The sequence below is a fragment of the Geotrypetes seraphini genome, chromosome 2 (genome assembly GCF_902459505.1).
Source record: "Geotrypetes seraphini chromosome 2, aGeoSer1.1, whole genome shotgun sequence".
Classification (NCBI taxonomy): Eukaryota; Metazoa; Chordata; class Amphibia; order Gymnophiona; family Dermophiidae; genus Geotrypetes; species Geotrypetes seraphini.
Window position 1 is genome coordinate 268,755,591 of NC_047085.1, and position 22,616 is coordinate 268,778,206.

General features: G+C 45.1%; 1 protein-coding gene across 6 annotated transcripts in view; it reads right to left on the minus strand.

Moving 5' to 3' along the window:
* RECK (reversion inducing cysteine rich protein with kazal motifs) overlaps window positions 1–22,616 on the minus strand; it is a 381,558-nt gene that overhangs the window by 182,417 nt on the left and 176,525 nt on the right. For all 6 annotated transcript variants that reach the window (XM_033929631.1, XM_033929632.1, XM_033929629.1 and 3 more), the window contains exons 7-8: window positions 15,384–15,417; window positions 2,216–2,413 (exon numbers count right to left, since the gene is read on the minus strand). In XM_033929631.1, coding sequence (XP_033785522.1) covers window positions 2,216–2,413; window positions 15,384–15,417 — 232 coding nt within the window. The remainder of the gene's footprint in view (window positions 1–2,215; window positions 2,414–15,383; window positions 15,418–22,616) is intronic.

A 22,616-nucleotide genomic window follows, 5' to 3' on the forward strand; every position in this document is an offset into this window, starting at 1 on the left:
ATTTGCTGACCACATAGAGGCAGCTTCTCGGAGACTGAAGCGTCATGCTGATTGCATGATCACATGATCCTCCCCCAGGTATCAGCAGTTCTAGCCACCCAGAAGATACTCAAGTACCCTCAGGCACTCATCCTTCTATTCAAAACCAAGCAGGTATCAGCCTCTTGCATCTGCATGTCCACTTCAGTGACACTCTAGGCAACAATATCAGCAAAAAGTCCTTCCATCTCCAAATCCTTTTGACTAGCTCTTAGAGAGCATGGCCCATATTCCTCACCCTCTGCCTATTGAAGGTTGTGTCATCTATTTTCATTGGTATTGGGCCCAGATTACTGCAGGTCCTTCAAGTGGTAAAATGAAGCCACTTTCAGACAAAACCTCCAAACCACCCCCAAGCGAGTCTCTTAAGTTCCCAGCAAAGGGCCCTCCTTTACTAGAAGACAAGTTGCCCTCTTCCAGCTCACTGCCATACAGAAAGTCCCCCCATGAGACAGAGGAAAGGGATTCTACTCCTGATTCCCAAGAAGACAGGGGCATCCGCCCTATCATGGACCTTCAAGTCCTCAACAAATTCTTAGTAATGGAGAAGTTTTGTATGGTTTCCTTGGGGACCCTGCTGCCGCTGTTGAAGGGGAACAACTGGCTATGTTGTCTATACCTCAAAGAGGCCTACTCTCATATTCCCACACTTCCTGCCCACAGGAAATCTCTCTGCTTTCGATTGGACAAGTGATATTTTCAGTGCAGAGTGCTCCTATTTGGCCTGGCCTTAGCTCTCAGAGTGTTTACTAAATGGTTGGTAGTGGTGGTGGAACACTGTTGCTAGATTCCAGCACTTGTCCTCTGCCAGCAGTTCTTGACTATCTCCCGCACCTGACTGACTCTGGTCTGCAAACCCATTCATTCAGAGTCTACCTTAGCACAATCAGTACCTATTATCCGCTGCTAAAAGGGTTTGTTTCATACCAGACCATCAATCAAGCCTCCAGCTGTGCCTTGGGATCTTAATGTGGTTCTCTCTGCCCTGATGAAGTCTCCCTTTAAACCACTCTTGCCTTCCTTACCTGGAAAGTGACCTTCCTGAAAGCCCTCACATCCATATGTCAAGTGAGTGAATTCCAAGCCCTTGTGTCAGATCCTCCTTATATGACATTCTACCATGACAAAGTGGTCCTTTGCAACCACCCTAGATTCCTCCCAAAGGTGGTCTCGCACTTTCATCTCAACCAGTCCACTGTGCTTCCTGTTTACTGCCCAAAGCTACACTCTCACCCCAACAAGACAGTTCTCCATACCTTAGATTGCAAACAAGCTCTTGCCTACTACTTGACTCGTACTAAGTCTTACAGGACCTCCACTCAGCTGTTTCTGTCCTTTGATCCCAGTAGATTGGGAGTCTCAGTTTCCAAAAGGACCATCTCTACAGAGCTTATTAACTGTATCTCTTTCTGCTATATTATGGTTGGACTGCCCCTTAATGGCCATATCATGATGCACAAATTCCAAGCCATGGCTACTACCGTAGCTTATCTCCACTTGAGTCCCATACGTGAGAATAACCCTGTCTGCTTGTCCTTTGATAAAGCACAGTTACTTTCTTGTAACAGGTGTTATCTGAGGACAGCAGCCAGTTATTCTAACGACCCTCTCGCCTCCCCTTCTTGGCTTCTTAGCTTGGAACAGAACTGGGGATCTTCTGCACTGTGGGAAGATATGGGAGAGATGACGCACGGGCGCTGTGGACACGCCACAGGCTCATAAAGTTGTAAGCACATCTTCTACTTACAACGTCTGTGTGGGGTTCCACTGGAGATGTCACCCATACACGAGAAAAGCTACCTGCTGTTCTCAGATAACACCTGTTAAAAGAAAGTTAACTGTGCTTTCATACATTGTTTTACTTTTTCAGAGCTATCAGTCATTTGTAAAAAAACTTTTTTTTTTAATGCTAATGTCCATTTTTATTTAATTATTCAATAATTTACTTAGCTTAATCCGGGCAAAACATGTTTTTATGACCAATAATAGCTCTGAAAAAGTGAAACAAGGTAAGAAAAATCTAAACCTTGTTTCTTTGAGCACTTGAAGTCTTTTCCTCCTTTATTAATTGTTGTTTGAATTAATAATTAGTAAATAGTCAATGTGATTTGTGAGATTCCTCATACAAAGAAATCTGCAAACATACAAATGTTTTACATCTGAGGTTTTTACTTACTATCAATTGGGTTTCTCATTGGATAAGATTGGGTATAGTTGTGAACACAGTGTATTAGTTGAGGGCTAACAGAAGCACAGTAATTTTCAACAGCTTTAATCTGTGAAGGACCAGGAGAAGAATCTGTTCGAAAAATTGCTTGACAGTATTCTCGGCAATTTGTATGTCGGCCTGCATAGCTGCAGCAAACTGATCCCACTTAAAAACAGAGAATGTTGTTAGTAGAATAGAAAAAATATATACAAAAATGGTATTACAGACTTCTTCTATGGAGCAGTCATTGAATAAAAGCTTAACTTTAAAGCATTATGAATTTAGAGAGTTCACAATTAAATCTATATACACTAACTGGTTGATATTCAAAGTGATTTAAGCAGGCAGAAGAGGCTCCTTCCTGCTTAAATAATGCTCAGTGGGCTGGCCACTAATTTCAACTGTACTTAACCAGGCACTTTAAAAATGAGCAGAAGAGGGGCATTCCAGAGATAGTCAGGGAGGAGCCATCAATATTCAGTGCCAACATCCATATAGCTGAAGAAGAACCAAATAGGACCATATCCCAGTCCCCCAAATGTGACCGAACCTACCAACCAAACACAAGTGCCACCCTCTCCCAGTATCCACTCAACAGTAAGACCGCCCTCACCTACCCACTTACATGTAGGACCCTACAGAGTCTACTTCTTGCTTGCTCTCAGGTAATCCAATATAGTTTCTGCCCCTAGTAGTGCCTGATAGAAATGTCTGCTGCAAGCGGTAGTCTTGCAGTGCTACTACTAGAAGTCACTTGCAGTGGCCATTTCCTATCAGAAGCCACTATGGATAGGAGAAAGTAGGGTTTGCTCCTGCTCAACGATCCCACTGGACCACCAATGAAGAAATATGTAGGCCCTGGAGGAGGTCTATAGGTGGGTAAGTGATGGGGACCTGTTATTAGGGAAGTCTGTTTATCGGGGAGGAGGGTGTTCATAAATTGGAATAAGCATAACAATCAGCAGGGTATGCAGGGAAGACGACCAACTCTTAGTTCTGAAAGCAAGCTAAAAAAAGACAACCAGGGGAGGTGGGTGAGTTGTGAGAATATCTGCTTGATGTCCCTGGATTAACACCTGTTATGGTAAATAACTGTGCTTTATCTCAGGACAAGCAGGCAGCATATTCTCACACGCGGGACTCCCTAGCTTACTAGAATGGGATGGAGGGAGTGTTGGCCATTAAGAAAATAAATTTTGTAATACTGCTTGGCCGAAGTGACCATCCCATCTGGAATAAGATTCCAGACAATAGTGAGATGTGAATGTAAGAACTAAGGACCAAGTAGCAGCTTTACAGATTTCTTTTCTTTTTTTATTCAATAACACCACAAGTAAACACTTATTACAGAAATGCAGGAAGGTGAACCTATTTAACAATGAAAAACATTAACAGAAGAAATCAAAATTTTCCTTTCTTAGACCACCATTTAAACAAGGGGATCCATTAAACACATGGAGAGGATTACAACAAAGCAAATATTTATTTAAGAAAGCCGACTACGAATACCAAATCATTAATTTATCTAGTTAAGTCTGTACATCACTAGAAATTTTTTTAAGGTCTAGAAAGGCTCTTAATTGTGATGATACAAAGAAGGTGTACTTAATCCCCAAATAACGAATTAAACATTTACAGGGGTTTACTAGTAAATAGGAGGCACCCAATTTTTTGGTTTCATCATGCATGTACAAGAACTCTTTTCTGCGATCTTGTGTGATTTTTGAAATGTCTGGATAAATCCAAATTCTTTGCCCAGAGAAAAGTACTGTATTTTTCGCTCCATAAGGCACACTCTAGATTTAGAGGAAGAAAACAAAACAAAAAACATTCTGAACCAAATTCTCCTTGCCAGGCTCTGCACTCAACCCCACACTCCTTGCACCCTGTCCCCCCTCTGGTGGTCTAGTGGTAGGCTGAGACAGGGCATATGGCAGGCAGGCCTAGTGACAGGCAGCCCCCCGCCCATCCACACCCCCCCCCCCCGGTACCTTTTTTAAATTGCTGCCAGCACTATTTCCTGCACTCCTGCCCTTCCCTCAGGCTGACTCCTCCGACAGTATCAGAGCGGCGACAAGGCAGGTGCAAGCTCTTCTGAGCAGGGACCATCCATTGATGTTTAAGTGTACAGCGCCATAGAAGAGATTAGTAGTAGTGGATCAGGTTCTCTTACCCGCAGGCAGCAGAGCAGACTTGGCCGGCTGGCTCACGGGGATGATGGGGATGCTGAAGCTGAAGTCGGTGGCAGAGGAGAAGAGTATGTTGGTGGCGGAGGAGCCGTTCGCTCTCTTATCCGCCATGTCTGAGCCGCTCTTACACGTCTCCATGTACACACTCGCATGTCAGAGCCCGAAGCCGGAACCTGCAGCGAACCAAACAGCCAATCCAACACCGGCTCTCAACGCACGCAGCCAAAGGGACCGTACAACAGGGACTGGACCAATCCAATGGAACGACCCATGGCAACAACTCACTCGAGCAGCAGAGGCAGCAGCGGCGGCGAGAGCGTCCATCCATGAGAGAGAATGCCGAGCAGCAGGGATTGACAGCTGAACCCCCCTTGGCGTGGTGTAGCAGCTGTTCAGGGAGCGCGAGGTGGTGTGGCAACCAGTGTTCCCTCTAAGCGGGCGGGTGTTGTGAGCAAACTTTTTTCACTGTGAGCTAAAAATATCGGGCGCCAGCAAGTTATGAGCCAAATAAATATGTTGTCAAGGCATCAGGCCAGCTTAAGTTCCAGGCCAGTTATGGAACTGAATTTAAGATTTGTAGGTTCATGGGGACATACTCTAGTCCAGTGTTCTTCAACCTTTTTACACCCGTGGACCGGCATAAATAAAATAATTATTTTGTGGACCGGCAAACTACTAAGACCGAAATAAAAACACATTTTCACCCAGTCTCCGCAAGCTCGGTCCCCACAAACCATCTGATCCCATCTGCACAAGCCTCAGTTATGATTTTATATTGAACGTATTTTATTAAAGTATAAAAAGAAACAATATTCTGTACAATTGTCATTTTATAAATATAAATATTCAGAGCAAGGACCAACAAAACCCCTGTCTCCCCTCCCCTTCACATATATCCCCTCTACTATCAAGAAAACTGAACAAGCCAAATTATTACAGAATGCTACACAGAAATATCATGCTAACAGAATACTGCAGTCAACACATGACAGGAATAGTATTAGGCTTTGCAGTCCCCAGTTATGTCTCTAGCAGGATATATATTTCAAATCTGACATATTGTAATGACAAAATAGAAATAAAATGATTTTTTTCTACCTTTTGTGGTCTCTGCTTTCATCTTCTTTCCACTCTTCCTTCCAGCGTCTGCCCGTTCCATCCACTGTCTGGCCTCTCCCCCTTCCATATGTATCTGACTTCTTTCTATGCCCCTCTCCCCTTTCCATCCAGCCTGTGCTTCCTCTCTCCTTTTTACATCATTCATTCCAGCTTCACTGCTTTCTTCATTTTTATCTCTCCTACACCAGATCTAGCATCTTTATCCCTCTCTCATTTCTCTGCTGACCCCCTTTCCAGCATCAATCTCTCTCTACTTTCTCATTCCTGTCTCTCCCCTTTCCCTCCTCTAATCTCCCTGCCAGCTGTTTCCTTCCTTTCTTCCTTCTCCCTTCCCTCCTCCCCCCTATCCAACAGTAGCTCTCTTCCCATCCCTTTCCCTCTTCCCCTCCCAGCAGCATCTCTCTTTCTACCTCCCTCCAGGTGCAGTAGCAGCTCTCCCTTTATCCATCAGCTTTCCAGCCTCCAACAGTGGCTTCCTGTCCTTCCAGCAGCTCTCAGTACTTGCCTGCAGAAGTGATTTCCTTAGGCAGCCTTGGGTCCGTTGCCGCCTCTGAGGAAAGGGGAAGTTGCCAAAGTGAATCACTGCCCTGGTAAGTATAGAGCTGCTAGGAGAGGAGACAGCCACTGTTGAAGGCTCCCTGCACATTCGTGACACCCCCCCCCCCAAGCCGGCAAAAACAGCTTTGCACTGCAGGCCCTGCCGCCCAAGACGAGCCGGAGGCCCCTATCCGCCGCATTCTGCACGTGGGCAGGCTTTCAGCACAGACGCTGCTGATGGCCCCAATCCACACGCTGCCCCCCACCGCGCACGCTGACCATCTCCCTTCTACTTGCAGCTTCCCCGCAGCCCTCTTCGGCGACTCGGCAGGGGCAGCGATCAAGACAGGCTGCAGACGTCGGGATCTTTCCTCTCTGAGTCCCGCCTATTTTGTTTCAACTTCCTGTTTCCGCATAGGCGAGACTCAGAGGGAATGCCCGACGTCGGCAGCCTGTCTTGATCGCCCGAGGCTGGGAGGAACAGAAGATTTCCGCGAAAACCACCAGGGCAGGAAATTTAACAACGTCCATCTTGCCGGCCCTGCGCGGACCGGCAGGAATTTTCTGCGGACCGGCGGTTGAAGAACTGTGCTCTACACTGTGTGCGCTGTGACGAGGAACTTGTGCGCTGCGTTGTAATATTTTGTGCGCCAGCGCATGCCAGCGCAGCTTAGAGGGAACACTGGGCCAGAAATCAAGATGTGGGACCTGGGAAAGACTTAGGCTGTTGGAGCGAGAGGTTGAGGGGTTGGGTATTCGCTCCATAAGACGCATCCTTATTTCCACCCTCTTTTGGAGGGAAAAAAAGTGTGTCTTATGGAGCGAAAAATACGGTAAATGGGAATTACGAAAATAAAGTTTCATTACCGAGTTCAAGTCCTGCTCGAATATGGAAGAGACAAGCAGTGTCGCCCTTTCTTTTACTTCAGAAAGGCTTTCCTCCAACATAGCAGATAAATCTTTTCCCATTAATTCTTCTTGAACTGAGTTTCCTTCCTCAGCAGCCTTAGTAACAGCATTAGGGATATAATATATTTTATTGAATGGAGGAATAGCTTCTTGAGGAATTTTTAATATCTCAGTTAGATAATTTTTGAAAGTAGTCAACAGAATTTAAGGCTGAAGATTTAGGAAAGTTCAGTATCCGTATATCAGCTTCCTGTTAAAATTCTCAAACTGTTCCATTTTTCGGTGTACAAAAATCTTATCTTTAATCAGAGTTGATGTTACTTCTTTCAAACCTTTTAAATCAGAATTAACCTGTAGAGACTTGTTTAATTTTTTTAAATTTTTAGACAAATTATCCACTTTCTCTGAAAGATTAAGTACCTCTTGTGTAGATTTTGTCAGCGATCCTTCGAGCCTTTGCAAAGCCTGCCAAATAATCTCTAGGGTCACCACTGCTCGGTGTTCATTTTCACAGGTGTTCCTCCCTCATGGCATGAGCCCAGGCCAGCGACTTCCGCCCCTGGGGCAACCTGCGTTAATGTCAGACACAGTGGTGGACTGGAATCCGGAGGGGACAGCGATATTTCATACCCCAAAGAAACTGGATGCTCCATCGTCCACGTCCACAACAGGGCCCCCTTCTCTCGGTGAGTTGATTAATAATTGGTTCAAGTACCGGTCCAAGGTCTGTTGCAGAACTGGGGTTGAGCATCTGAACTGGAAGGGATTCAATTTCAGAACTCCCTTCCTTTTAGTATGAGACATTGCAGTAAAACAGATCATGGTCAAACGGCTCACAATCTAGAAAAAACTCCAGTGGTATTAGTCGGTACTGTAGAGAAGGTAGAAGACACCAATCTAATGTGCTGCCATCTTAGATCCCCCAGCTTTACAGATTTCATCAATAGGAGTTGGGCGGAGGAAAGCAACTGAAGCTGCCATAGCTCAGACTTTGTGGGCTGTGAAGCGACTCCCCAGTTACAGCCCAGCCTGAGCATAACAGAAAATGCTACAAGCTGCTAACCATATAGATATAGTTCTTTTGGATACAGGACGTTCCAACTTGTTGGGATCAAAGGAGACGAAAAGTTGAGGAGATGCTCTATATGGCTGTGTTCTCTGTAAGTAGTAAGCCAAGGCCCATTTGCAGTCAAGAGTATGAAGAGCCGTTTCTCCAGGATGAGAATGAAGCTTAGGAAAGAACACTGGAAATAAGATACGATTGATTGAGATGAAATTCAGTGACTACTTTTGGAAGTAACTTCAGATGGGTGTGAAGCACAACTTTGTCATGATGAAACACTGTGAATGGTGGATCCATCACCAGTGCTTGAAGTTCCCTTACTCTTCGAGCAGAGGTAAGGGAGATGAAAAAAACCACTTTCCAAATGAAGTATTTTAGATGAACCAAAGACATTGATTCAAAATGAGGCTTCATAAGTCTAGTGAGAACAACATTGAGATCCCAAACTACTGGAGATGGTTTGAGAGGTGGTTTGACATTGAAAAGTCCTTTCATAAATCTGGACACAAAAAGATGAGCAGTTAGAGGTATACCATCAACTGGGCTGTGAAAAGCATTGATAGCACCAAGATGAACTCGAATTGAAGTGGTATTGAGGTCTGAATTACATAAATGTAGAAGATAATCCAATACTGCAGATATAGAGATGGATATAGCATCATGATGATGAAGAGTACACCAAGTGGAAAACCGTGTCCATTTCTGCTGGTAATACTGCTGCGTAGACAGTTTTCTTGACATTTCTAAGAGGCCACCGAGATGCTATAAGAATCATGGTAGCTGAATTTTGTTTGAGCTTGACAAGCATCTTGAGGATGAGAGAGACTGGAGGAAACGTATAAAGAAACTTGTGTGTCCAATCCAGAAGAAATGCATCCAGTTCCAGAAGTTGGGAAGAGTACTGCCTGGAACAAAATTAGGGCAGCTTGTGATTGTGGGAGGACGCAAACAGGTCTATCTGAGGAGTCCCCAAAAGAGAGAATATGCGATACAGAACTGCAGAGTTCAGTGTCCACTTGTGTGGCTGAGTCTGAGTCTGAGAGAATTATGTTCCACTTGAATGTAGACTGCTTTCAAAAATATGTTGTGAGCAATCACCTAGTTCCAAATCTTTTGTGCCTCTTTTGGTGCCTCCATGCTTGTTTATGTAATACATTGCCACCTGATTGTCTGCGGATTAGGAGGACGTGGTTGGTCACAATGTGCTGAAAAGCTTTGAGAGCATTGTAGATTGCTCTTTCTAAGAGATTGATATGGTAAAGCTGGTCCTGGGTAGACCAGTGAACTTAAGTGTGAAGACTGTCTAGATCAGTGGTTCCCAACCTTGTCCTTGAGGACCACCAGGCCAGTCGGGTTTTCAGGATGGCCCTAATGAATATGCATGAGAGAGACCTGCATATAATAGAGGTGTCAAGCATGCAAATCTGCTCCATGCATATTCATTAGAGCTATCCTGAAAACCCGACTCGCCTAGTGGTCCTCCAGGACAGAGTTGGGAACCACTGGTCTAGATGAGCCCTCCAAGTGTAGGTAGACGAATCCATGGTCAGAACCTTCTGATGTGGAGGTGAGTAGAACAAAAACCATCTGGAAAGATTGGGAGAGTTCTTCTACCATTGTAGAGATTGTCAAAGTGAAGATGTGACTGTAATGTGTTGTGACACAGGGTCGAGAGCTTGAGATCACCGAGATGCGAAAGTCCATTGACGGGTCCTGAGATGAAGTCTTGCAAAAGAAGTAACATGCACCATGGAAGCCATGTGATCCAGGAGCACCATCATTTGTCTGGCCGAGATTGATGAAAGATAAGTTTGATTGCAAAGCTGAATCAAATTGTCTTGTCTTTGCTGAGGGAGAAATGAATGGTGAGATGAATGGTGTTTAGCAGAGCTCCAATAGATTTCAGATTCTGAGAAGGTTGAAGTTGGGATTTGGGAAAATTGATTTCGAACCCCAACTGAAAGAAGAGAATTGTCAACCGAGTCGCTGCCATCACCCCTTGCAAGGTTGGATTTTTGATCAGCCGATCGTCCAGATAGGGAAACACCTGGAGTCCTGAGCCTGCAACACTGCTGTCACTACAGCCAGGCACTTGGTGAATACTCTGGGAGAGGATGCAAGGCCGAAGGGTAGGACTCTGTATTGGTAATGGTGCTGTGCCACTTGAAATCTAAGGAATTTCCTGGAGGATGGATGCACTGGAACATGAGTATAAGCTTCTTTCAGATCTAGAGAGCATAACCAGTCGTTGCGACCTAAGAGAGGATGTAAAGTTGCCAGGGACAACATACAAAACTTTTCTTTAACTAGAAACTTGTTCAGGCCCCTGAATTCTAAGATTGGACATAGACCTCCTGTCTTCATTGGAATGAGGAAATACCGGGAGTAAAATCCCCAATTCCTCTGGAGAGGTGGAACCTCATCTATTGCATTGAGAAGAAGAAGAGATTCTATCTCTCAAAAAAGAAGGGATGTCTGCTGAGGGCTGAAAGAGGACTCTCTTGGAGGGTGATCTGGAGGCATAGTGATGAAGTGAAGAGAGATCCCTTTCGAATGACTTTTAGAACTGAGAGGTCTATAGTTAATTTCCAACGGTGATAATACAATTGTAGCTGACCTCTGATTGGTTGGGAAGAGGCTGGGAAAGAGGAACAGCAGCTATGCTCCCTAGAAGCTCATCAAAATGACTAAGCAGGCTTTGAAGGAGCTGCTGATTGAGCTTTGAAGGTGCTGTTGCTTTTGATTTTTCTGCTGCGGTCTAGGAGGAGCAGCTGGTTTAGAAGAAAAATGCCTTTGATATGAAGAAGGCGGCTTAAAAGTTTTAGAAGTTGAAGGCTTAGGCTTAGATTTAACCAAAACATCCCAATGTTTCTCATGGTCAGTGAGCTTTTGTGTAGTGTTTTCAATAGAGTCACCAAAAAGCTCATCTCCCAAGCAAGGAATGTTAGCTAATCTGTCCTGAAGACTCTTAGCCATGCAAGACATCTCATGGCCACTGACATAGCTGAGACTCTGGAAGATAATTCAAATGCATCATAAGCAGATCTTGCCATATTCATTCTAGCTAAGGAAAGGGTGTGAAAGATATGATAAAATTCTTGCAGATGTTGAGAAGTTTCTATCAAAAGGCAATTTTCAAACCAGATGCTTGATATAGCAGGAGATATAGAAATTGTAATTTAGTACTCCGATTGCTAACATGGAATTTTGGTACAAGCGACATTCAAATTTGTCCATAGTGCGCCCTTCACACCCTGGTGGCACTGAGGCATAGGCTTTTGATGGAGTAGATTTTTTCAAAGTCGACTTCACCACTAATGATTGGTGCTGAAGCTGTGGTTTGTCAAAACCTGGTGAAGTAATTATCTTATACATAGAGTCCAATTTTCTAGGAGCCATTGTAATGGTGAGGGGCATTTCCCAATTCTTATGAACAGTCTCTTTGAGAATGCCATGTAATGGTGATCTGAGAAATTCTTTAGGAGGCTCATCATAATCTAAGTCCTTCAAGTATTCAGCACTGTAGGCAGAATCAGCTTCTAGCTTGACTGTTAGTTCTTTTACCAACTGCATAATAAATTTAGTGAAAAAAAGTCTTTCAATAGGAGATTTAGCCCTTGGTAGAGACTTTTCCAAAGGACTATCATAAGCCTCCGTTGTAGACTCAGACAAATCCTCAACTGAATCAGACTAAGTCATAGTCATAAAAGGGCTTTGGTGAAGGAGTGCGTCGAGAAGATTGATGTTTACGTGGAGTCCGGTGCCAATCCGATGATGAGGTATAACGCAAAGCTCTTTTTCTCTTCAAAGAATATGAGGGAGAGCGATGTTTTCTTTTGGAAGCACTTGAGGAAGAACATGCACTTTCTGGTCTTTGAGTGTCGAGAGGAGGAGGAGGAATGATGATGTCTCGAACTGGGATATCTAGGCGTGGAGCGCTGATGCCATTCTGGAGACCCAGTTACAGTACCGCCAGATCTAATAGATTTATTCTGAGGCTGGGCCGGTACCGAGGGAGTCGATACTGAGGTAAGCAATTTGAAAGCATCACCCAACTCTGCTTGGAAAAGCGCATTGAGCTTTTCACAAAAGGAAAGCACCAGTACCTCTGGCTTATCTGCCGGTACCATCAGTGCCGCGGCTTGCTTTGGAGACGGTGATTTTGATGAGGATGCAAACCTCGATGTTGAGGCAAGCCATGAAGGTGGTTGTCGCTGCTTGGTCAGAATCCAGTAAAAGTTCTGCCAATCGGCCTAGCTTCTTCTCCAAGAGTATTCACCAAGTGCCTAGTGGTGGTAGAAGCAACCCTTCGTACCCACGAGTAGAGAATGGCACGGGGACAAATTTTTCCCCATCCCTGCAGTAACTCAGTTTCCCATCCCCTCCCCGCAAGTTCTTTTCCTGTCCCTGTCCCATTCCTGCAAGCTCCATTCTCATCTGCACAAGCATCAAACACTTTACAATCCTAAGTGTTTGAGGCTTGTGCGGTTAAAGCTGAGCTTACAGGAATGGGGGAGGGACAGCGACAAAACTCATGGGGATGGGACAGGGAAATTAAGTTCCTGTGGGGACGGAGACAAATTTGTCCCCATGTCATTCTCTACCCACAAGTTTCAAGTGTTTCCATATCTGGACAACTGGCTGGTAAAGGCTCCATCTCCTCATGCAGTGCATTTGGCAACACAGATGACAATAACTTTTCTCCAGCTTCTAGGGTTCGAAGTCAGCTTCCTCAAGTTGCAACTTCAACACTCTCAAGTGCTGCAATTCATAGGAGTCCTACTTGACACCACTCTTCTACGGGCTTTTCTACCTCAACAAAGACAAGACACCTTACTTCATCTTTGCAGTCATGTCTCCACTCTCCAAACCATCTCAACAAGGCAAAAGATGTGACTCATAGGTCACATGGCATCCACAGTTCATGTCACCCCCTTCACACAACTTCATCTCAGATCAGCTTAGCAGACCCTAGCATCTCAATGGTCTCAAGCCCTCATTCCATTATCCCGACAGGTCATAGTCACCTCACCTCTTCTCCAATCTCTCCAGTAGTAGCTGTATCTGACGCCGAATAGCAAGGTCACAGTCACCTCCAACCAACCATAGCCAAAGTCACAGAACAAGAGGAGAGGCACCCCAAATCATACAGTACATTGGCCGAGAAGGCTGCGCCTGACTCCAGCAGCTGCTGTATCATCACATGGCCCTCACCACATACCAGCCACAAATGGTAGCAAGCATCAGCAGCACCAGAGAACCCCGGCTTGAACTGCTGCTTCCCCAAACATGGGGCTGTAAGGGTTAAAGCCTGTATACAGATTTTACACAGAGATGAATACATTTCTCCTGCTAAATTCAGGGAGAGCCTTTGGCCTATGTCTGTTCCTTAGGGGTCATCATCAGTGATTCACTGAACTGATGCAACTGGAACTTATTATCACATCTTATATTCCAGCTTAGAGTCTTATCTGGGGCACGCTGACCCTTTTAGATATCTTGGTGCCCAAATTTACTGGGAGGGCCACCTGAAAGGTTCCTGGAACTTCCTTAAGGTGACGTCAAGGGGATATTTCTGGAGATGCTCAGGTCAAGAGGTCAGAAAATGAGATGTGGAAAGCATCATCCTCCAAGATAGGCCCCGAGTCTAAAAAGAGTATTAAGATGGATTCACAAGAGAGTTCATGGTTCCAGGCTATCACTCACTAAGAAGGGGCATGCTACTGGTTCCTGATACTGAGGCCTACTGGCTATGCTATGCCTGACCTGTCTCCCTTCAGGTACATGACAGAGGCATGAAGAGAACTGCCAGACCCAGATTGCTACTGTTCCAGTGTCCGGTACTCCTCCCAGAACACCTGCTGAGTTCCTGCTGCCTGAGAAACATCTTTCCCACACAGACCATGTTGGACAGCATTCCTGTATTGTCCCAGAGCTCCAAATGACCAAAAGCCTCTTTGCATTGAAGTGAAATTGAAGCCACGCACTGCCTGAGAGAGACCTCCTCTGCATCACCTTCTCTCTATGTAATCTGAGGTTAGTTTAGGAAGCCGGTTCATAAACTACTGTATAGGGGAAATGTATGTTTACTTCCCAAAACTAAAGCCTAAATACAATCTACAAAATATATTTTGGGAATATCTGGTTTGGTCTCATTTTTCTTCAACCTTCAATCCAAGAATCAGCTGCATTCTTAAAAACTTTACAAAACAACTTCTAGCGACTGCATATTGGGAGAATCAACTATTTTTCTCTATACATTTTCTGATCTTTTTACGGAATCAAGCTATGTGTAGCAGAGTGAGTGGGCAGTGGCGTAGCGAGGGTGAGAGGCGCTCAGGGCAGTGGCATCCTTCTTCTGCCCTCTTCTCCAACCACCCTCTCTTTCCCCGCCCCCGTACCTCTAACATTCACAGGGCAAGCAGCAACCCCAACCTGCTGCTCATGTCAGCATCAGCTCTTCCTCTGACGTCACTTCTTAGGCGCGGGTTCAGGAAGTGATATCAGAAGAAGAGCCGATGCTGGCGCGAGCAGCAAGTTAGGGTGCTGCTCGCACCGTGAATGTTAAAAAGGTACAGGGAAGTGAAGCAGCGCACGGGAGTGGGGGGCAGGGAAGGAAGGGGGGCAGAGAAAAGGACGGGTGCTGATACCACAATCAAGAGGGCGCCCAGGGTGGACCACCCTACCCTTACTACGCCACAGCAAGCAGGGTTAGGTCTGAGCTAGTACACAAACTGCCAGACACAAGCACAAAAGGTAAAGGGAGCTTCTTTATTAACTCAAAGGAAGGGAAAATCCTGTACCCCGTTTCTTTATTAACTCAAAGGAAGGGAAAATCCTGTACCCCGTTTCTTCCTGTAGACTCCCTCACACTTTGCAATATAAATTTTACTCTATCTTGCAATTTAGGAGGTAATATTATAACAGGACACCTATGTGACTTTATATAAAATAAGCACCAATAATGCTCAAATGGCCAAATTTAGATCTTCTTTAGAGCAGGTATAAATCTGTGAGCATGCTTTATATGTTTACACTTGTATTTTATAAAATGCACACATACAGTGCAGATCAATTCCACACCACTTAAACTATACCCCCAACAGTGCCTTCACAAAAATGGCATAAAAGTACACATGCTCTTGTTGGTATGCACACTTGAAAGCATGTATGCCCCCATGCAATTTTATAAAAGCCATTTTATATAGTTTTATAAATATAAATGTTCTCCTTAACAATTCTGATTTACCACTAACAAGAATGCAATATATTTGTTAAATTACATTTAAATTTTTTTATATTAAAATTGTGTACTTACTTTCATTTCTGTTAATGCAATTAAAAAGAGCATTCTGCAAATTAAAAAAAAAAAAATTGGTAAAGGACTTGCATGACATGAATGAAAATTTGTTCTTCCTTTGACCAAAATACTGTGCTTTCGGTTATACTAATCATATGAACTCCTCTAAATATTGCTTTCAATGCTTTCCATCTGTGCATTTTATGCATTTTGAACAAGAGTCAGATTTAATAAAATCTGTGAAAGGATAATCAAATTTGCTTCTGGAGCATTCATACCACTACAAAACTGGAAGGACAGAATTCCCAATTTAACAAATTGAAAACTAATGAAAATAAAATCTTACACTTCAAACACAAAGTACAATGCCCCTCATTTTTTGGTCCTCTTGTATCTGAAGATAGGCTATAATCTTTTTTCCTCATCTTCTAGGCAGGATGCCTTGACAACTCAAATTCTTTGCTCTCAGAAAACTGAAGAGTCAGACACCTCAAAGTCAAACCCCCTTGTGTTGCTCTTGTACCAATAAAGGTAAGAAATCATAAATCCTGCTGTTTAAATGGCATCAATACACAAGCGGGGCACTGTTCTACAAAATGTTATTCTTGTTGCCTTATGTTGTCAAAAAGAAAAGCATGAGAGGAAGATAACTAGCCGAGATATATTTTATCAGTGGAATGATGTGCTCTGCTGATGTTTATCTGATTTTTCTTTTAATTGTATGTTTTCCCTTTTTATTAGAAATTTTGAATTTTACATTTCTAAGATGGCTTCTTGCCTATTACTTCGCTAACAAAGAAATTCTAGCATATCAATCAAATAAGTTCACATCCCTAAGGAAACTAGCATATAATTAAAAAAGAAAACAGAAACCACAATCAGGGTATAAAGAAAAGCCCAATCCATACAGCAGCACATTAATTAAAATCTTCCAAATTCTGTCTCTGGATACAATTAACTCTCATGTGGTTTCAAATTTTTTTCCAACTGGAAATAATCCCAAAAGACAATTATTTTCTGATATAGCAAACATTTATGCAGAAATTTTAGGGGAAAAAAATTATTGGGCTTTAAAGAAAGAAAAGCCTTTCTTCCAAGCTGCTTAGCTCTTGCTACCTTAAGAAAAATTAAAATCCTGGAGCCATAAAACAAAATCTTGTTGTGTGAATTTTAATTTGTAAACCATTTGGACAACTTTAGCTTGGAAGATGGTATTCAAGAATTATACACAAATTAACAAACATATAAAGGCTCTGATTCTATAAAAGGTGCCTAACAATTTTTTAATTGGTTCAATTGGCATGTTAGTTTAACAGCACCATTAAAAATTTTAAAAACAATTTAAAAAAATTAATTTTCAGGTAAGCGCCTACACCAGGGCACCTACCCACAAAGTAGGCATGGTTGGGATGGAGTTTGGGCATGGCTTGCCTTAGGCGCTGGTAAACTAGGCCAAGAAAACCATGGCCTAATCTACTGGCATCTAAGTCGCATTTGGTGCCGCTAGATGCAATTCTACAAACGGTGCCTAGCAGCTGATTGACAACTGCGCCTAGCGGCATCATTTATATAATCAGGCCTTAGCAGCGCCATTTATAGAATCAGGCCTTAAGTACCTGCATATTTCTGAATATTTGTTGTTAGAAATTATAGTTGTCACCTTTCAACTCAGGAAACACAATACTATTAGGCATTGGGCTATTTATAAATGTTTTGATATAAGGTTATGTGATGTGGTGATGCACAGATTGTGAAGATGTTATGCTGTGAAGACTAAGTTGCTTTCCAGGCATGCTCATTTCAGAGCACAGGTAATCATCTTAAACTTGATATATACATGGTTGAGTCATATTATGACAACCACCTACCTCTGATGTCAGGTATGCACAGCTAAAGAACGCATGCATGTGTCATGCACAGATTTCATGGATGGGATGTCAGCAAGTTGCCAATATAGCAACCGTGGCTGTCGTGGGGAAAAAGCATGATTTATCAGACACTGAAAAAGGCATGATCATTGGCAATCAGGCCAAGGGTGGAAGCATTTCAAAAAACGGCAGAGTTTCTGAACTGTTCATGGGCTGCTGTAGTTAAAGTGTACCATAAGTGGACAAATGGAACCTTTTTGACAACCGACGTGGTAACTGTAGGGCAACATGAGCCAATGATGCAAGGGATGAGCGCCGGTTGGCGGGCCCCATTGTGAATGGGGCTCCGGAGCAGATGGCTGGTGACTGCACCCATGCTCATAAGGGTTAATTGCAAAAAACAGCTGCAATTTGCACAGGAGTACCGACATTGGACTTGCACCAACTGGCAAAGGATTGCCTTCTCTGACGAGTCATGTTTTGGGCTCCATTGAATAGATGGATGTTAGTGTGTCAGGCAAGAAACCTTCAAGAACAAACACCCAGCAATCATTATTGGACATGCACAAGCTGGTGGCAGCAGCAATATGGTCTGGGGAATGTTTTCTTAACCGATATAGGTATCTCTTCATCCTTGCCAATCAAGTATACCCATACATGCTGATGGTCTTTCCTATGGCAGATGGGATAAGAACATAAGAAGTTGCCACCACTGGGTCAGACCAAAGGTCCATCACACCCAGCAGTCCGTTCCCGCGGCGGCCCATCAGGTATGTGACCTGTGAAGTGGTTCCTGACCATTTCTGTAACCTACCTCTACATCTATCTGTAACCCTCAATCCCCTCATCCTTTAGGAACCTATCTAAACCTTCCTTGAAACCCTGTAGTGTGCTCTGGCCTATCACAACCTCCGGAAGCGCGTTCCATGTGTTCACCACCCTCTGGGTAAAAAAGAACTTCCTCGCATTTGTTCTAAACCTGTCCCCTCTCAATTTCTCCGAGTGACCCCTTGTACTTGTGGTTCCCCACAGTCTGAAGAATCTGTCCCTGTCCACCTTCTCTATGCCCCTCAGGATTTTGAAGGTTTCTATCATGTCTCCTCTAAGTCTCCGCTTTTCCAGGGAGAACAGCCCCAGCATTTTCAACCTGTCAGCATATGAAAAGTTTTCCATACCATTTACCAGTTTAGTTGCTCTCCTCTGGACCCCCTCAAGAACTGCCATGTCCTTCTTGAGGTACGGCGACCAGTACTGGACACAGTACTCCAGATGTGGGCGCACCATTGCACGATATAGCGGCATGATGACTTCCTTCGTCCTGGTCGTGATACCCTTTTTAGTGATACCCAACATTCTGTTCGCTTTCTTTGAGGCTGTCGCACATTATGCTGATGCTTTCAATGTTGTGTCCACCATCACCCCCAGGTCTCTTTCAAGGTTGCTCACCCCTAGCAGTGATCCTCCCATTTTGTAGCTGAACATCGGGTTCTTTTTCCCTACATGCATGACCTTGTCTTTTCTCTATATTAAAACTCATCTGCCACTTTTTTGCCCACTCTTCCAGTCTCGTTAGGTCTCTTTGCAGGTCTTCGCAGTCTTCCGTGTTTCTAACCCTGCTGCAGAGTTTGATGTCATCAGCAAATTTAATAACCTCACATTTCGTCCCCGTCTCCAGGTCATTGATAAATATATTGAACAGGAGCGGTCTAGCACAGGATCTTTCACAGGACACTCATAGGAAATGGCTGCCATGAGCTCCTGTATTCTCTCAAGACTACGACGGGAGCTCACGGCAGCCATTTCCTATAAGTGATCTGCACGGGGCAGGAGCATAGGAAGATCACTCATGCCCTGAAAGCCTACTAGACCCCCAGGTATGGTTCCAGGGAGTCTCAGAGGGCTTAAGGTAAGGTCCAGGATTCTGGGGGAAGGTGGGGTCAAAACCGGCCCAAATATTATTAGCGTTTTTTTAATATTCACAGGCTGGCTCTGCCCCTAACCCCCGCAAATATTGAGGGAGAAGTGTAACATGAATCAACTGTGTAAAAGGTACACAATTCCCAGCACAATAGGGGTGCTATTTTCTTCATCCAAATTTGAAGTCCCTAGTTCTCACAGCCTGGAAACTAAGCAGTCTCTAATGTCTGCTCTCAGTATTCTACAACATATCCAGGACTTTTTAACTGCTTGGAAACCTTCCACTAAATGAACATAGATGTTCAACTGGAACAGATTTTCAATGTAGTGTTTTTAATAAGCAAGACCCTGGCACATTTTGTCCTACTATGTTATACTATCTACTAGTGTTTAAGCCCGTTACATTAACGGGTGCTAGAGTAGATGTCTGTCTGTCTGGGTTTTTTTTTTTCTTTGTCTCTCTCTCCTTGGACGCTGCCTGTCTGTCTGTCATTTTTTCTGTCTGTGTCTCTCCCTATGTCCTTAGTGTCCTCAGTGCCTCCTATGTCCTTAGTGCCCCTTCCTATGTCCTTAGTGTCCCTAGTGCCTCCTTCCCATATTCTTAGTACCCCTTCCTACGTCCTTAGTGCCCCCAGTGCCTCCTTCCCATGTCCTTAGTGCCCCCAGTGCCTCCTTCCCGTGTCCTTAGTGGCCCCAGTGCCTCCGTCCTGTGTCCTTAGTGCTCCAGTGTCTCCGTCCTGTGTCCTTAGTGCCCCAGTGCCTGCGTACTGTGTCCTTAATGCCCCAGTGCCTGCATACTGTGTCCTTAGTGCCCTCAGTGCCTCTATCCTGCTTAGTGCCCCTTTCTATGTCCTTAGAGTCCCCAGTGCCTCCTTCCTATGTCCCCATCACTATCTTCCAGACTTTGTCCCCCCTGATGCCAGCCAGCCTGCCTGCCTCCCTCCCATCCCCCTGAGCAGCATGTTTCCATTTAACCCCCCAACCCCCCGAAGCCAGCCTGCCTGCCTCCCTCACATTCCACTGAGCAGCATGTTTCCATTTACCGCTCCGCCACTACCGCAGCCGTGCAGCCAACCCCAATGACCCTCCCATCCGACCCTCCCACCGCTAGATGGCCGACAAACCTCCCTGCTCCAGCAGCGTCTGAGACACAGTAAACACACTGCTTCACGGCCTTCTACTGCCTTAATTTTCTCTGCTGCGTCTCTGATGATGTCATCAGGGATGTGGCAGAGGAAATCAGGCACAAAGCAGCGTGTTTACTGTGCCTCGGATGCTGCTGGAGCCGGGAGGTTTGTATTCGTCTCGCGGTGGGAGGTTCGGCTGGGAGGGTCAACAGGGGTTTTGGGTGTGCCGGGGGGGGGGGGGGGAGTCGCAGCGTGTTATCTGCTGGCGATCGTATTTCCTAGAATAGAACCCTAAGCGCGCATGCGTACTCTTACCTGCCACGGACATACAGATCAGGGAACACGCAGGTAAAAGTTGACATATTGGAACAGACCGAAGGTCCATTCACTTCAGTATCCTGTTTTCAACAGTAGTCAACCCAGGTCACAAGTATCTGGCAAGATATCAAGGAGTAAAACAGACTTTATGCTGCTTATCCTAGGAATAAGCAGAAAATTTCTCTCAAGTCCATCTTAATAATGGCTTGTGGACTTCTGTTTTGGGAAATTATCCAAACCTTTTCTAAGCTAAGTGAACTGTTTTCACCACATCTCTGGCAACGAATTCCAGAGTTTAATTATACTTTGAGTAAAGAAATATTTTCTCTGGTTTTAAATCTACTCTACTATTTAGTAGCTTCATCACATGCCCCCTAGTCCTAATATATTTGTTAAGAGTAAATGAGTGATTCACATCTACCCACTCCATTCCACTCAGGGGAAGATTTTCTAATGTTTGTGGTAAAATCCGATGGGCTGCTATTGTAACAATTTAAAAAAGGCGAATCATTCTTTTAAAAAACGTGCAATTGAAGTTTGCAGAGAGTCACAGAGGGTTGCTAAATATGCATGTGCCAATCGCTGGTAATAGTGATCGGTATATACACAGAATACACCCACAAATTTTTTAAAAAAGACCCCCAAATCGAAGATCAGCAGGAGGGATGCCCACTCACTCCCACTGACGCTGTCAAGCAAACCCCCCCCCCCCCCGGCAGCAGGAGAGATGTCCACTCCCTTCCTGCCACCAACAAGCAACAAACCTGACACACACACCTCCGGCAGCGGGAGGGTGTCCACTCTCTCCTGCAACCAAGCAACCTCCCGCGATGACACCCCCCCTCCTCGTGCCTCCGACGACCACCTGCCCCCCCCCCCCCACTACACCTTGCTCACAAAGGCTGGCCGGAGGGATGCCAACTCCCTCCAGGTAGCAGGCCTGCCTCTTCAAAATGGCAGGCTTTCTCCTCCCTGGTGCATCCTGGGATGCGCTGGGAAGGGATATAAGTAAGGTGACCGTTTTGAATGGGACTGTCCCTTTTTCAGATCCCCTGTCCCATTGTCCCCACTCACAGCTTCGGGACGCCGAAATGTCCTGTTTTCAGAGACGGCGTCCCGAAGCTGTGAGTGGGAATAACAGGACAGGGGATCGCAGCCTGGATTCAGCAGCAGCAGCATCATCGCTCCAGGCCCCGCTGACCCTCCTATCTCTCCCTCCCATGCAAAACCCCGCCGACTCTCCCATGCCAAATGACCGACCGAGTGACAAACCTCCCTCCAGCAGCGTTGGCAGCCACAGCACTCTAAACAGGCTGCTTCGCAGCTTTCTCCTGCCGGTGAATCCCTCTGCCGCATCAATGATGATATCATCAGTGACACAGAAGAGGAAATCACCAGCAGAAGAAAACTGCAAAGCAGCCTGTTTAGAGTGCTGCGGCTGCCAACGCTGCTGAAGGGAGGTTTGTTGCTCGGTCAGTTGGTTGGTCATCTCGCGTGGGATGGTCGGCAGGGTTCGCATGGGAGGGAGAGATAGGAGAGTCAATGGGTTTCGGCTGGAAGGGGGGAGAAGCGGTCTGCCTCAGGTGCTCCAAGGCCTGGCGCCATTACCTTCTTCAAGCAGCAGCAGCATTTACAATTCGCTGCTTTTGCTGGCTTCAGGCTTTCCTCTCTGCCGGGTTCTGCCTACTTCCTGTTTTCATGAAGACAGGATCCGACAGAGAGGAAGGCCGGAAGCCGGCAACAGCAGTGAATTGTGAATGCTGATGCTGCCAGAAGACGTTCATGACACCAGGCCTTGGGTGACAGAAGGAGGAAAGGGAGCAGAGGGGGAAAGAATTGGGGAGAGTGTTTCTGTACCCAACTGGAGAGAGAAGGAAGATGAGGGAGGGAATGAAAGGAGATGCCAGGGCTTGGAGGGAAGAGGAGATGCCAGTGCATGAAGGGAAGGAGGAAGGTATGCTAGACCAAGGGAAAAGGAAGGGGGAAAGGAAGGAGGAGATGTCAGAGCATGGAGGGGGAGG